Genomic DNA, 17,816 nt, shown 5'->3' with positions numbered 1-17,816 from the left:
ATCTTCCTTCAACCTCAATCTACTGCCAAAATACATAACCCAAACGTAGACTCATTGTAAAAGTGTCCATTTTAAACGACGCTTCACCGTACACAGAATTTGTGTTTTCTGTCACAAACAAAACAGTACCTCATACTTGCACTGCCATCGTCTCTGATTCTTTTAATTTCAGCTGTTTCCCATACACATCTCTTATTCTTAATTCTATTCATACTCATAGTACTCTATGTCAATGACATCTTTTTTATATAGCTTCTTTAGCCTAGTTATCAGCTATTTCATTTAAATGAATACGTACATGTGAAGGTATCCAGAAAAACTTAACAACGCAGCTATGCTCCTCTATCGCATATATTCATACTTTAAATTCATTAATCATATCACGGTCAACAGTACTTTTACTATTGAGAGCAAATAAAGCACTTTGACAATCTTCAAAAACAAACACATCCTTTCTTTTACTGACCACCAATTTCAACCCTTCGTGAATTGCGTGTAATTCAGCAGAAGCAGTACGTAGATGTCGTATCCTCATTTCTTTTACAGAAGTCTCGTCAACACATATGTCGGTCTCATAAATTTCTCGCACAATGATTAAACCCAACCTTCACGTCAATTACTGAGCCATCAAAGTACATGTGGATGGTGTTACATCTTGGCAAAGTACTAATTTTGAATAAAAACAGCCGTTTTAACTTACAGTTATTGCATTCCTTTTATTTTTAATCTAAAATGCAAATATTAACATTTCTTCTACGAGAGAACTATGGTTTAATAGACACGACTTTTTAACAAATTTACACAGTAGTCCAATAAAATGTCACATCTCGCCATTACTTTGTACAGATTCTTAAAGCAATTATTACATTTAACACTGAAACCTTTATTACCTGAACAGTTATCAACAACAATCCTCAATGTTTTAGTTTTCACCTCTAATCATTCGGAGAGCGGCTATGCTCGCTATCTCCTGGACTCTGCCTACAATGCTTGGTAGATTTAATTCTAATCTCATGAGTATACCCTTGTACTTTTGGAGCAGTCTAATATAATCATCATACCTTTATTTTGCAAAATTGCCAATGGCCTCAGTTCCCTCCCTCTCTGAGTAACGTATCAGCAGAGGCGCAGCATATAGTCAATGACTCAGTAACTGAACACACTGTGCTAATGTAAAGCATTCTCAAGGCAGGTATCCCCGTACGATTACCTCTTTTAACTAACACTTACAATGGCCTTATTCTTGTGAGACATTTTTCAGGTGGTTAATTTCATCCATGGTCTTATTAAGTATATCTTAGTTTTACCAGACCACTGAGCTGATAAACAGCTCTCCTAGGGCTGGCCCGAAGGATTAGATATTTTTACGTGGCTAGGAACCAATTGGTCAACTAGCAACGGGACCTATACAGCTTATTGTGGGATCCGAACCACACTATATCGAGAAATGAGTTTCTATCACCAGAAATAAATTCCTCTGATTCCGCGTCGGCCGAGCCCGGATTCGAACTTCGGACCACCTGATTGGCAGTCGAGCGCGAAAACCACTCGTCCAGCGAGGAACTCCATGGTCTTATTAAAACCTATTTATGTACCTAGCTATATATAAGAGTTAATCCTTTCTAAAACTTCACCATTCATTACAAAATTATGACCATTAATAGTCCGCAGCTGAATTTTACTTTTGTCTTCATTTACCACCGATCCCATATGCATGCATAAATTCTGCAATTCTGCCAAAACTCTTGTCAAAACTGTTTCATTAACACGGTGATTAAGGTATCATCAGTATATATAATAACCTCAGTTCCCCTAGGAGAACTGTCTCGCAATTTTATCAATTAAATATTGCCCAATTCCTTCAACTTTTCTCCAGACTCACATCCCTGATACCAAACCTTGACACTCCTCCCATTTAAATAATTCTTAATCCACTTCAATAGGGCACCCTTAATGCCTCTATTGACAAGTTCCTCCAAAATAACAACGTTAGTTCTGTCGAAGGCTCCTTTTAAATCCACAAATACCTTGCATTTGACATCAACATTACTTTATGTTCGTTTGTAATATGTTTTTACGTTGCATGGAACCAGTGGTTATTCAGCAACGGGACCAACGGCTTTACGTGACTTCCGAACCACGTCGAGTGTGGACTTCTATCACTAGAAATAAACGTCTCACACACCTCAATGGGATGCCCGAGAATCGAACTCGCGGCCACCGAGCAACATTACTTTATAACACAATCAGAAGTACTTTTTTCCTTTAATGAAACCAAACAGGTGATAACTGGTCCCCAGCCACACAAAGTAGCCTATTAATATAAGACTCTCTATTAGTTTGCATAAGCAAGATGTGAGTGAAATAGGCGTACATTGCCCATTACCGTTTGGTAGAGCAACTTTCCACTCGACATGTAGTCTGCTATTCTTTAAGAAAGATTGATTAAATCTAAAATAGGGCTATCCTCCATCATAATTAAACAATCAATCACTTCATATGTAAGTCCATCCTCACCAGGGGCAGAGGTTTGACCTCATTTAATAGCACATGAAAGTTCATTCTTTGTCAATGGCAAACAAGTCTCATCAGTGTCAGCTGCTTGTAATGCAACAATTCGAGGTCTTTTATCTCGCCTATTACTCGAGTGAGCGTTGAACCAACGCCATCTTGAATTCAAGATGGCGTTGGTTGCAGCCCCTGAACCCATTTTCTGATTAACTCTTCGGTCTTACTCTTGGGCTGAGGGTGAACAAAACATTTGCTCTTTTTCATTCTCACTTTATTGACTTCACGCCACACAACTCCAACATGCCTCAAAACAACTTCCAAAAATAATCCCAGTACTTCCTTTTTGCCCTTTTCTTTACCTCTGAAGTTCCTCGTTAGACGAGTGGTTTTCGCGCTCGGCTACCAATCCGGTGGTCCGAAATTCGATTCTCGGCTCGTCCAACGCGGAATCAGAGGAATTTATTTCTGGTGATATAAATTAATTTCTCGATATAATGTGGTTCGGATCCCACAATAAGCTGTAGGTCACCGTTTGCTAGGTGACCAATTGGTTCCTAACTACGTGAAAATATCTAGTCCTTCGGGCCAGCCCTAGGAGAGCTGTTAATCAGCTCTGTGGTCTGGTTAAACTAAGATATGCTTTTTTTCCTTTACCTCTGATGTACAATCTGAAACTTGCATCAATGTTTCCAGCTACTCTGAGCCACAGATATAAAAGCCTAGATGCCGCATCGGCTGCTAGCTGAATAGGCTGGCGCACGTCATCAGGTCCGCCATCTTGGCGCGGTAATTCAAACAATGCAGCAGGCTGCAGTATATGACGTTTTTTCGTCACTATTCGCTTAATATTGCACGGACTTTTCTTGTCTGATGGCTCGTTACAAAGCTTACATAATTCCCTACAATGATCTAATAAAATAAAGTTGTTCCTTATTGTTTGAAAGTTGACTTGCAATGACTTTGTTTTAGCAGGTAGGGGGAAGGGGGCTAGTTGTACACAAATGTTAAATATTTACCCATAACTATTGCTGTAAACAATAATTTGAAATGCTGTGATAAGACAGATTACTAAAGTAGGCCTACAGCTATGGATCTGTGCAACTTAAGTAAAATCTTTGCCTCTCGAAGTGCTCTGTTAAAAATTCCCCCAATATAATTTTTGGCACAGGCCTACAAGTTTAGGTCATAAAACTGTAGGGTTGGGCCTAAAATAAACTACAGTAGGCCCTAGAATAACTAGGATTTCTGTGTTATCTAGCCTTTGCATCTCTGCCTGCTCCTTTGAGCCTGGGGCTTGTGGGGGGGGGGGGGGGGGGTTCTTCCAATTTTTTGGAACGGGATGCTCCTCAGTGAATTCTGACCTCTAGACCTGGCTTTGGAAAATTTAGGGGGGATCAAGAGACCTCGTCTAGTGCAAAAGTGACCTATCTCTAGACCTAATTTTATATGGTGAAATAATTTTATAGAACTTAAATTTTTCACAAAGCTACCTTTAATTTGCTCGGACTAGGATATATCATTATGGCAAGCAGTAACAGTTCAATATAGCTCATCTCTAGACCTGAGTTGTCAAGGACCCATCAATTATTATACCTTATTTGGGATAAGGGCCTGGGTCATCTCTATATTTCTGCCCTTCCAGAAGGGGACCCATCTCTAGACCAAAGTTGCCAAAATGAGCCAATCCTGACGAGCACCCCCGTATACCCGGTCATAGTACCCCCCCCCCCCCCCACCCACCCACCGAGCCTTTCAGCCTAGGCCACAATCATAAGGCCAGTCTAATTTTTTTTCAGCTAACTGTTCATTGGTTTGGTCAGGCATGTAAATTTAAAGCTATGGGTGGCCTTATGGGTCATTAAGCCTATACTTTGAAGTAACAACTCTCAAAATGTATTGCACAATGATTTATTTTCATGATATTTGTTCTTACATTGAATGTATATAATTATAACATTTATTGTACATCTGTGCATTTATTTATAAATATTCCCAGCAGTTTAAACAAGTTTTTTGTCATTGCTGTTTCCAACAGTTTAATGATACTACATTGTAATGATAATCTATATACATTGATATGAAATAAGCAGCCTATATTAAAACATCAACAAAAACTCATTATGTGCCTTGCTTGGCCATTTAGTTCTTATAACAAGGACCAGATTAACAATTTAATATTACATAGCTATAATGCACTGAAAGAAATCTTGAAACATCAAATTAGTGTCCAACATACACGATTTACCCTATTGACCTAATGGCCCTTAAACAATATTGTTTTAACAATTTTTTTCGTAGGCTGCCACCTTGCAATTGCAGAGTATGTAATTTAGCTAGGTGGTGTTTTCTTACACGATAGAAACAAGAGACCAACAATTCAGTAAGGTGAAATCCTATCATAAACAGATAGCTTATAGGTTCACCCATCGTTGTGATTACCGCGCCAAGATGGGGGACCTGATGGCGTATGTCCGGCCGGCCGATGCGGCATCTAGGCTTTTATATCTGCGCTCTGAGCTCTTGGGAGCAACTTGTTCCATCCCAGTATTACATTGTTATTTGCATTCGTTAATTTCTTAAAAGGTTTGATGCAAGTTGCAGGGGAACATTTAACATACCCTCAGTTACAATAAGCAGTTCATCATAAAAAATTTTCTCATCATGCCCACGCCCATTCACCATTTATAATTTTTATATAAACTCACTAACCATCATGAATTCAGCTATTTTATATTTTCAAATTATACCTTTTTCGTTATTTATTTAAGGATGTCTTTTCTATCCCCAAAGAAACTTCCGCAGCAAAGTGGTCACTCACAAGCTCACCAACAATCATCAGCTGTATATTCATATTGAAAAGTAAGGCTTAGTCAGTTCTACCACCTCTCGTGTTTGCGGGTTCTCAGTTCCCTAATACTCTATTTTGACTATCTCTGCTTCCTAAATGGTGATGACGGCACGCAGATCATTCAATAATAAACGGCACTCATCAAAAAAACACAGGAGCAAATTCCCGACGTCTAACTTATCTGCATGTAACACTGATTACATACATAAAGCACACTATCCACAAGATACAACTTGATTTTTTTTTAGTTTTTTGTATGGTGTTTTTACGTTGCATGGAACCTGTGGTTATTCAGCAACGGGACCGACAGCTTTACGTGACTTCCGAACCACGTCGAGAGTGAACTTCCATCACCAGAAATACACATCTCTAATCCCTCAGTGGAATGACCGAGAATCGAACTCGCCGCCACCGAGGTGGCAAGCCATCACCAAACCGACCACGCCACTTATCCGCATATTTAAAGATTCTTGGCAAGCTCGGTATGTTCTGGCAAGAGGTAATGTTGCGCTGCACGCGCTAGCCACAGGGTTACAGTAGGTTTGATTATTTTTGTACTGAAATTGCAAGACAATGCGCTTTTAATTAACTATTGATTGTTTTTCTAAATTTGTGTTTTTAACAAATGTTTAATAAAGTAGTTTTTAATGAATATATATCTATATTTTTTTCTCCTTTTTTCTATAATATTATGAGCTAAAGTGGGTCACCTGAAGATTGGAGACACCAACAAGCAGGGGGGGGTCGTTTATCTTCAGGTGGAAAATATTGGGGTCGCTTTTCTTCGGGAGGAAAATATTGGGGTCGATTTTCTTCAGGAGAGGTATTAGGGTCGCTAATCTTCAGGTGATCCGAATAGTCATATTCCAAGATGAAGTTTTGAGTGCCTCCTGTTTCCCCAATTTCTTGCCTAAACTTCTTATCAAATGTAACTACATTGTCATTTGGCTGCTGCATATAACTCCAGTACCGTATCTAACAAGGAAGACATAGTATACGTAACAAGGATGTTGTTAAATCTTTCTTTCTATGCCCAACGTATTTCTATTTCAAAGCGACTTACATCCGTAGGACTATCTTGCCTGAATACCCCTTTATCATTTCGCCTACAAAAAGAAATTCCTTTCACATCAGTATTATTCATTCAATTAGAAATGTTTTGTAATTCATTACACTTCTTATCTTAAGGATTTGCCTTACATAAACTTTTACGATCTGCTCTTGCATATATTCTCAATATCCTTTTTAAACTCACTGATCTGCACCTTTATCATTTCGCCTACAAAAGAAAATTCCTTTCATTTCAGTATTATTACTTATTATTATCCAATTAGAAATGTTTTGTCATTCATTACATTTCCTTTCTAAATGATTTACCTTACATGAATCTTATCATCTGTTCTTGCATACTCTCAATAACATTTTTAAGCTCACTGATCTCCATAAGAAGTGCTTGAATGACACTGTCATGTTTATTACAAATTTGGTCATGACTACCCTTGGCCTGATTGCTGACCATTTCACTTTGACTAGTTCCTCGTTGTACGAGTGGATTTCGCGCTCGGCTACCAATCCGGTGGTCCGAAGTTCGATACTCGGCTCGGCCAACGCGGAACCAGAGGAATTTATTTCTGGTGATAAAAATTCATTTCTCGCTATAATGTGGTTCGGATCCCACAATAAGCTGTAGGTCCCGTTGCTAGGTAACCAACTGGTTTCTAGCCACGTAAAAATATCTCATCCTTCGGGCCAGCCCTAGGAGAGCTGTTGATCAGCTCAGTGGTCTGGTAAAACTTAAGCCGGCCATACACGTGCAGTTTTAACTGACAGTTATGACTGTCCAGTTATAACTGACACAGTTTAAACTGACGTCAGATAAAAATGAAATGCACACATACGCACGGTTCAATCCCTCAGTTTTTACCATGGATTCCGAGAAGTACGATCTTGCCGCTCTCCGTGTATTCTTTGTAATGCTACAAACAAATAGAAAAATATAAAACTAAAAGTCGTAAACAGTGGTGCAAAAAGTGGTTACTGAGGCGAAATCAATGTTCTGATATTAAATTAATTAAGGAATTAAGTGAAAAACCGATTGATTTTCTCAATTATTTGCGCATGACTGAAACCATGTACCAAAGTCGCTTTCTTTCGCTTTGTTTACGTGCTATCTCAACAAACTGCACTCACCGCTACCACCTGTAGAAATGAGAAGTTGAGAACTGTACAGTTACGAATCCCCACACACGCTCAGTTCAGTTACTCCTTTCAGTTAAAAATATGGAACATTGCATTTGTCTCAGTTAAACTGTACAGTTTTGTTGAACTGACGAAATGAGCAACTGAGAGACCCACACACGTGCAGTTTTAACTGTCAGTTATAACTGAACAGTTTTAACTGTCAGTTATAACTGCACGTGTGTGGCCGGCCTAAGATATATTTAACTTTTTTCACTTTAACTCGGCCTCGCTGCTTTTCTGCACTACCATAATATATTCACAATTGGTGTAATATCAGTATTTACCTACCTGTTCTCTGAGGGTTGCTGCACAGAGTTCATAGTCTCCTTGCCTTCTATGACCGGCCTTTTTTTTTTTTTTTTTTTTTTTTTTTATAAAGCCATGAATTTGCATTGTGGTCGCCACCACAGTTGCAACATTTCGGAACAATCTTAACATTCTCCTTTATTCTTCTCAACATTCTTATGAATCATGAGTCTTGCTGCAGTAGCCACCTCTAAAAGCTGATGTCACATTTAAATGCCAAATGAACCAATCTGCTGCATTTGAAACAGAATAAAAGATTTAAATAGTCAACTGCTCTATCATCTTTGACATATACATTAGGCTTATATTGACCTTCCTAAATAAGACCTCAAAATCTGGACATTTCTTATAAAGCTTTACCGGTAGTTCACTGCATTTTGTTGTGATAATCCAAATGTAGTAAGTTGGGAAAACGTTTTCGATAGCCAGTAATAGGATCCACAGCCGAATTCTCTCTTAGATTATTCAACACCCGTTCATCATTATCTATTCTCTGCCTCTTATTGAGTAATGAGTTTCCCCATCCACGATCGTAACTACTAGTACGTTCCTCAGCTACACCTCTCTTGGAGTGTGCAGTTTTTTCTGATTCTTTTATCTCCATTTTTCAATAAAGGGAATTCCATTAACTCCAACCGTTTCACCAATAGATAATGACAAGTCCATTTCAGTGCCTCCTATGGTATCTTTCGAAGCCATGCCAGAAAAACAAAATACAAAGAATCGAACGATAAGGGTCACCTGAGAACCTGGCCTCCGTAATCCTCGACGCATCCACTCAGTGCGGTGGTCCAGACAAGAGTGTTGCACAGTGTTGCCAACCATCTAAGAGCTCCTTACCCGACTTAGGCACTGAAATACCCGACTTCAGTCATTGTACCCTACGCCCGGCCTTAAGATATAAATATTGATAAATTTGTTGTTCGTTGGTTACTTTTTGATAAAATACAAGACAAGCACCTTGAAATTACCTTAAATTTTGCTCAGATATCGTGATGTTACCCCGTTACCCTACAGACCCAGCTTTGAGGCTGAATTACCCTATGCATAGGGTAATTCAGCCCCACGGTTGGCAACACTGGTGCTGCAGACAATAACAGTAGTGAATCGAAACGGGTTGTTATCAATCAAGACGACCCAGTTAAGTTCCTCGAGCATTATCGATACGTTGTCACGCTAGCCTGAAGTTATAGAACCGGAAGTGATAATTTTATGCCAAAGCCAAGCGCCGGGACCTGTGTGGTCATTCAGCGCTGAAAATCACGTTGAAGCAATTGTTAGGAAAGTGTGGGATGTAAGATGGAAGAAAGAGAATCTATGCGGAGGTACAGTGAAAGAAATTAAAGGGGTTGCACTGTTGCAGCTAGGGGTCGAAGGGACGCTGCAAAGAACCTAAGCAATGCCTACGGATCACCTCTCTTTCTGCTCACTTTAGACATTTATATTTATGGTTCGTCGGCAGACAGTCAAATACCCAAACAATCTGCGCCATTAACCTTTAATTTGCAGGTATTCTCTCGTTTCCCTGATGTTAAGGACCTTTCTAGGTCTTATTCCACTCTGCCCTCTTGACACGTGAACTGTAAACTTTCCACCATATATATATATATATATATATATATATATATATATATATATATATGTATATACTGCATAGCACCTCGTACTTAGCTGACGAGGGTAGGTTGTACCCCTGGTGAATAATGCAAAGGTTTCAATGGTTTATCTCAGTTGACCTTCTGGGGACCGGGAGGTTAATAATATATTTTTCCTCAGCCTTCTTTTTAAGAGAGAGAGAGGGGGTGTTAATAATAGTGTAATATGATAAGAATCCAAACACTACTTGCAACATAAAATGACACACATACAAGACGTCCCACGGTCTGTCATTAGTCTCATCTCAACATCATCCATTATCTTCCCACCAGGTAACGCTGCCGGCGACGCTGACGATGTTGGAGGGCGTGTGGGCGGTGCTAACGATGGGGACACTCACGTCGCTTCTGGCTGTGACTTCGGTACGTGTAAAAAAGTAACGTTACGTCAAAAAAAAAAAAAAAAAAAAAAAAAAAAAAAAAAAAATACAAACCTTAATTACAGTGGATTGATGATGGACCTCGTTTATCACCACTCTTCTTGGTCGGCACTGTCGTGTTGGCGTTGTAGCGGTTGTTTGATGATATACTGTAGGGTTAGAGGCAGGAAGTTATGGAGATGATGAAGGAATGTACTAGTTACTCTATACAGCTGCGTGCGCTGGTGACTCATCAACAGTACGTCTAAACATCCCTACACACTCTTCCACTGGTTTTCGACTTGCATGCACCATCTCTCCTCCGCACTATTTATCTAGCACTTGATAGGTCCTCCTCTCCCTCTTCCTCCCAGCACGTCACAATTACATAAGCTTTTCACCTAACTATTATCATCCATTCTTACCGCACAATCAACCCATCTCAGAATATGCTGAGCCAATTGTCCTTTTAGGTTAAACTTTGTCCTTTTTCTACTCTTCTCCATATTTTTCACACTTAGCACCTCAACTGCTTCAACCAAAGGCCTTTCATTAGTATTCGGCATCCACACTTCAATTCCATGAAGGAGATTTGGTTCATAAATACTGTCATGCATTTCAACCCAGGCTTCCATTGTGACTTACCTCATCTCCCATGCTGTCAGTATCAATTGCTAAAATTATTTCATTCTTCTTAATCTTCCACCACCAAATCCTCCATTTGGCTTCACAGACTTACTTTGCTAACATTCGCTTTCAGTCAGATACTTTTCCCCCTATTGGATAGGCTGATTCGAGGGAGCCACACTAGGCCTCCTAATCCTTTCTACACATTACCTCAGAACAAGGCCTTTGCTGACACAATACATCTTAATCTCACTCAACCAATTAGTTTCAGTGAGACGTTAACCCTGTGGTTTCAGCAATGATTTGTGGGATGAGAATACTAGCCCAAACCCTTTTTCTATCTGTTTCCACCCACAGCAGTCGACTACCCACCAAGTAACTAATTCATTACTTAGGACTAAATCGTTTCCTTTTGCTGGAGACGCTTTAGGGCCACCCTTTTGTGAGGAACACTGATTGCCAATAAAATTGGGTGTTTTATAATAAGTATATATATATACATACGATATATATATATATATATATAATATATATACATATATATATATATATATATATATATATATATAGTATAGTATATATATATATATATATATATATATATATATATATATATATATATATATATATGTCTGTGTGTAATAATTATAATTGCTTCAACTCTCGATTATCTTATAACAAAGGTAAAAAAATAAGGGACGGGGTGTAGGCCCTGACTGGTTTCGACTCTATTTCCAAGCCATTGACGAAAAACTGATACAGTGTTAAAAATCATAACATATACTAGACTACTGCACTACTGAGACAGTACTGACGAGCGTACACACCATTTGAAAGCTGGTCAGAACTTACTATACTTCCCGTCTCTTATTTTTTCACCACTTCACCTGTGGTAAATGTTATATTATAGATATAGATATATATATATATCTATATATATATATATATACATGATGTCATGAAGGAAAATGGAAAGGCGAGAAAGCCAAGAACTTTCGGTCTAACACAACCCTTTACTTGTGCCCAAGGTCCTTTAAATATACTCGGAGAGTATATTTAAAGGACCTTGCTTGTGCCTAAGTAAAGGGTCGTGTTAGACCGAAAGTTCTTGCTTTCTCGCCTTTCCATTTTCCTCCGTGGCATCACCTTTATTTATACATAGCATCACTTCTTATATACTTCATGATCATTCATATAGTTATTATATATATAATATATATATATATATATATATATATATATATATATATATATATATATAATATATATATATATTTGTGTGTATGTATAGTAGGTTGTGGTGGGAGAGACGTGTTTGACCGTATTAAGTTGCGGGCAAATCTTGTGCAGTAATGTCCCATGGAACCGTTTCTTTCATACGTCATTGTTAAAATGTGAAGCTTTAAAATTACGTTCCAATTAAATCGTTTGTGTCACCTCTCCCCAGCAGGTGTCAGGCAGCGAGGTGGTCAGTCGACAACGTCGTCTCGCGAAAACTGAGTTTTCGAATAAATTCGTAGGTAAGTTCTTCATTAATATTACCAATCATTTTTGTAACTATTATCATTTAAGATATGTAATGTTCAAGCTTTTGAGAATTGTTTTAAATAAAATTATCTATATCCTCTATTTACCTAAATCACTGTAATGTATATGCGCTCGAGTAATACCGCATTTGCACGAACATACTTGACATAATTCTTTAGTGATTTTTCCCATATAGTTTGTCTATTTGGCCTCTCTTTCCACGTCTTATGATAAAATTCCCCTAAAATACGAGTGATCGATAGACTTAGTATTTCCAAATGACCTCACACTAATTGAATATAGATAAGTGATATGAAAAATGTCTTTTTATAAAGTAGATAAACATAAAATTTTTTTTAAAGAGAGTTCAGAAGCTTTTGCACAAATAGAAAAAGCTTCCCCGCTGAGTCACTAGAATGGGAAGGGGTTTTACAAATAAGGAAAGAGTTCCCACCAACCCCTTATTATGAGAAGAGGCTCCAAAATTGACAAGAAACACAGGTGAATCACCGCGCAGGTGCTAGGCAGAGAAAGAACACCAGTAATCTCGTAAGACCGGGAGACCGTAACCAACGCGATACGAGACTCATTACCCGGTAATGATTCGCATGTCCTCGATCACTTATAATTCGGAGACAGGTTATTATCATCTTTTCAGGCTCCGGGTGAACATCTTCGCGTGATTTTGTCATCGGTAGTTGCGGGTGAAACGATGAATTTGCGTTATTTTTGAGGAATGCGAGACTTTTTTTTTTCTTTTTTTGTTTTCTTTCTTTTTTGCTGCTCTACATAAGCCAGGATGTAGGTCTTTAGTTTGAAGGTTAAGAGGCACGTGCATACTAGCTCAGAGCATAATTATGCGCGCGAGCCCGCACGAGTGGGCGCGCATACACATATTCATACTCATACACTATGCATATATATATATAATATATATATATATATATATATGTATGTATGTGTGTGTGGGGTGTGCATATATTATGCGTATATATATATATATATATATATATATAATATATATATATATATATATATATATTTAGAGAGAGAGAGAGATGGACCATGGGAAATCATTTCTGGTTTTACCTTCAATTTTCTAAGACATTTTTAAGACGACTGATGCAGTGACAGAAATTTACAATATATATGCAGAGTGACAGAAATTTACAATATATATGCCAGAGTGGCAGTACAAACGAACCTACAGACAATTCCAAAAGGAATATTCCTACCTAGTATGTGGGAAAACGAAGGAGAGGCAGTAAACTCGTTAGATTCTGAGGTCAGCTTTCTGTTCCATAAGATCCATACATTTTACATATTCCCATTAAGATAAATGGAAAGGGTTTTATATATTCCTTGGCTGATCTTTATATTACTAAAAATCTCTCTTTTATAAAACTGGACTCGATGGTGCTCCTTTGCAGTATATTATTGGAATGAACCATCGTTTTGCATCTGTCTGGTTGATTGAATTTCTGTTTTCAACAAGAACAAAAACTGCACTCTTCACCTGAACATATTTTACACGTTTTTTATGCTGTTCTGTTCTCTTTTCCAATGACTTTCCAGTTTGACCAATATAGAGCACAGAGAGGTTTTATGTGGGGTCAGTTGCTGTCTTATTATCATTAAAAGCCTTCTAAATGTATTGTTTAATTCAGATTAGAATACTTTAATCTCTCGCCTATGTTCCCTTAAAATGATAATAGCAGAGAAACTTACAACGCAAAACATCTGCATGCACTACAGTGTAGTAATTTCGTAGAAATCTCCTTAATGAAGTTTTTAAAAACAATAATGCAATGAAACAAGTATTTATCAAAAACTCAATCGACAAAATAAGAGAGTGTGTATATCAAATACATATATATTGGTCAAAATGGAAAATAAATGGTAAACTGAAGAGAACAGCATAAACATGTGTAAAATAGACACAGATGAATAGCGCCATTTCATTTATGTTTATGAAAGCAATATTTCACTCAGCTTCTTCTTCTTCTTTCCACCGTTATCCCTACACTAAGGGGTCGGTTGCCTGATGCGCCTTTCCTTACAACATCAGGCATGGTTTATGTATAGTTTGGCGGGTTTTTTACGGCCACATTGCCCTTGCTGTCATCAACCACAGTTATTGGTGGTGGGCCTCGCCTTCGACTAAAAAGTCCAGCTGCAAGGCAGCAGTTTCCACAGTTACTGGCAGTGGGCCTAGCCTTTTACTAAGAAGTAAAACTGCAAGGCTGGTGTGTGGGCCTAGCCTTTTACTAAGAAGTAAAACTGCAAGGCTGGCGAGGGGGCCTAGCCTTTTACTAAAAGGTAAAACTGCAAGGCTGGCGTGTGGGCCTAGCCTTTTACTAAAAAGTAAAACTGCAAGGCTGGCGGTGTGGGCCTAGCCTTTTACTAAAAAGTAAAACTGCAAGGCTGGCGTGTGGGCCTAGCCTTTTACTAAGAAGTCTCGCAAGGCTGTTTGTTGTGGGCCTAGCCTTTTACTAAGAAGTAAAACTGCAAGGCTGGCGTGTGGGCCTAGCCTTTTTACTAAGAAGGAAAACTGCAAGGCTGGTGGGTGGGTGGGCTTTTTAGAGCCTAACTAAGAAGTAAAACTGTAAGGCTGTGTGGTGGGCCTAGCCTTTTACTAAGTAAAAACCGTAAGGCTGGTGTGTGGGCCTAGCCTTTTACCTAAAAGTACAACTGCAAGGCTGGGGCGTGTGGGCCTAAGCCTTTTACTAAAAGGTGAAGTAAAAACTGCAACGGCTGGTTGTGTGGGCCTAGCCCTTTTTACTGAAAAAAGTAAACTGCAAGGCTGGGCTGGGTGGGGCCTAGCCGCTTTTACTAAGAAGTAAAACTGTAAGGCTGGTGTGTGGGCCTAGACTTTTTAACCTAAAAGTAAAACCTTTTGCAAGGCTGGCGTGTGTGCCTAAAAGGCCTTTTTACTAAGAAGTAAAACTGCAATAGGCTGGTGGGGTGTTGGGCCTAGCCTTTTTGCTAAACTGTGTAAAACTGCAATTGCTGTGGTGTGGGCCCTAGCCTTTTACTAAACAAAGTAAAACTGCAACAGGCTGGCGGTGTGGGCCTTAGCCTTTTACTAAGAAAGTAAAAGAATCTGCAAGCTGGTGTGTGGGCCTAGACCCTTTTACTAAAAGGTAAAAACCTGCAAGGGCTGGTGTGTGGGCCCTATCCTTTTTACTAAAAAGTGAAACTGGCAAGGCTGGCGGTGTGGGCCTAGCCTTTTACTAACAGTAAACTGACAAGGCTGGCGGTGTGGACTAGCTTTTACTAAGAAGTAAAAAAACTGCAAGGATGGTGTGTGGGCCTAGCCTTTACTAAAAGGTAAAACTGCAGGCTGGTGTGTGGGCTGCCTTTACTATAAAAAGTATTAAACTGCAAGGCTGGCGGTTGATGGGGCCTAGCCTTTTACTAAAAGTAAAATCTGCAAGGCTGGCGGTGTGGGCCTAGCCTTTTACCTAAGAAGTAAAAACTGCAAGGCCTGGCTTGTGGGCCGTAGCCTTTTACTAAAAGTTAAAAACTGCAAGGCTTGTGTGTGGGCCTAGCCTTTTTACTAAAAAGTAAAAAACTGCAAGGCGGCGGTGGCTGGGGGCCTTCGCCTTTTACTAAAAAGGTAAAAACTGCAAGGCTGGTGGTGTGGGCCTAGACTTTTACTAAAAAGAAGTAAAAAACTGCAAGGCTGGTGGTGTGGGCCTAGGCCTTTTACTAAAAAGGTAAAACTGCAAGGGCTGGTGGTGTGGGAGGCCCTAGCCTTTTACTAAAAAGAAGTAAACACTGCAAGGCTGGTGTTGTGGCTAGCCTTTTACTAAAAAGTAAAACTGCAAGGCTGGCGTGTGGGCCTAGCCTTTTACTAAAAAGAGTAAGACTGCAGCTGTCCTCTTAGTCACCTTTTACGACACGCAGGACCTACGGTGGTAGTATTCTTACACCCCTGCCACATGACAATAGTTATATAAAAGAAAGCTTTCGTAACAATATGAATCTCAACCACGGAATCTATGACCTTGACCCAATTATTCCAAAAGAAATATACAAACTATAGATTTAAGGGAAGGCAGGTGACAGGGAATGAAAATAATGGTGTAGTTCGCCTGCAACGATAAACGAAATCTGTCAATAGAGTACTGGCCTCAGACGCTATGGAGTTTACTGTTCCTCCCTCTGCTTTCCACTTATCATGCATTCGTTTTCCACTGTGTTTGTTAGTAACGTAATTTTAGCATACAAATGGTGAATTTCTGCCACTATGTATCAGTCCTCTTCAAGATGTCTTAGAAAAGTAAAGGCGAAGCTATTCAGAATTTATACTCAGTGCTCCATTTTCCCTTATAGTGCAACCCTTTATATACGTCACATAATCTCGTATTACAGTGATTTTTTGCGCGTATATATATATATATTTTATATATAGATATATATATATATATATATATATAGGGTATATATTATATATATATATATATATATATATATAATAAATATATATAATATTATAATAAATATATATAATAATAATTATATTTATATAATATATTTTATTATATATATATAATATATATAAATATAATTAACTATATATATACATATATATATATATATATATATATATATATATATATATATATATATATATATATATATATATATATATATATATACAGTAGACCCTTGACTCACGAACACAATCCGTTCCTAGACCTTGGTCGTGTTCCAAATTGTTCGTGACTCGGAGCTAATTTCCCCCATAAGGTTTGGTAATGGGAATAATATTAATTGGTTCTCGACCCCTACGAACCAATATATATTATGTATATTTTGCCTTATTTTACACAGATAATGTAAAAGTCAGTGTAAAAAACCTTAATATATCTAATAATATAATTTAAAATGGTAAACTAACACTATAAAAACGTTTGTAAAGTGAACACTTACTATGACTGGCGAGACTTCTGGCTTGACGGACAAGAGAAGAGGAGGGTGGTGGGTGGGGAGGAGGTTATTGTGCGGAAGGAGACCCTCCCCCATCCAGGTCGGGGAGATCTCGTTCCGGAGATTCAACTCTTCTAGGTTTTTTTGGTGAACGTTTAATCACAAACTTATCCAATGTCTGTTGCCTTTTCCTTCCTTGCATAACTTTTCTGAATGGCTCATTAAATTTTCATTGAGCATATTCACGATCCTGTTCGTAACAATTTTGTCCGGATGATACAATTCAAGGAAGCACTGGACATCATTCCACTTTTCCAATGCGGCTTTTATCACATCACTGCTGACATCTGTAACTTCCTCCCCAGCCTCCTCTTCGTCAGTTGATTGCTCCCGAGCAAGTTGCTCCTGCTGCTCTTTGTGGAGTTGAACAAGTTCGTCCGCAGTCAAATCTTCTGAATGTTCAGCGACCAATTCTTCAACATCTTCGTCGTTGACTTGTAGACCCATACTGTTGCCCATGGACACAATTTCTTGCACAATCTCTGCATCGAAGCCCTCAAAGTCACGGACAGTTACGCACTGGGGCCAAAGTTTCCGCCACGCAGAATTTAATGTGCGGTACGTAACTTCAGTCCATGCGTTATCAATGAGGGTTATGCAGTGAAAAACATTAAAGTGCTTCTTCCAAAATTCTTTTAAGGTTAATTTTGTCTCTTCAGTTACACGGAAGCATCTGGAGAGAGCGCCTTCGTATATAATTTCTTAAAATTGCTAATGACTTGTTGGTCCATGGGCTGGAGAACAGAG

At 38.7% G+C, this 17,816-nt stretch overlaps 1 protein-coding gene across 2 annotated transcripts in view; it reads left to right on the top strand.

Annotated features, from left to right (window-relative positions):
- LOC135222635 (uncharacterized) overlaps positions 1-17,816 on the top strand; it is a 59,007-nt gene that overhangs the window by 29,971 nt on the left and 11,220 nt on the right. Inside the window, exons 2-3 of one of the 2 annotated variants that reach the window (XM_064260766.1) lie at positions 9,835-9,924; positions 11,998-12,067. In XM_064260766.1, coding sequence (XP_064116836.1) covers positions 9,859-9,924; positions 11,998-12,067 — 136 coding nt within the window. In that variant the 5' untranslated portion in view covers positions 9,835-9,858. Of the gene's footprint in view, positions 1-9,834; positions 9,925-11,994; positions 12,068-17,816 lie in introns of both variants that reach the window. The other variant, XM_064260765.1, reaches the window with a different exon arrangement.

Source organism: Macrobrachium nipponense, chromosome 8, assembly GCF_015104395.2.
Source record: "Macrobrachium nipponense isolate FS-2020 chromosome 8, ASM1510439v2, whole genome shotgun sequence".
Taxonomy (NCBI): Eukaryota; Metazoa; Arthropoda; class Malacostraca; order Decapoda; family Palaemonidae; genus Macrobrachium; species Macrobrachium nipponense.
The sequence above is the reverse complement of the archived record's forward strand: the minus strand, read 5'-3'. Positions and strand labels throughout refer to the sequence as shown.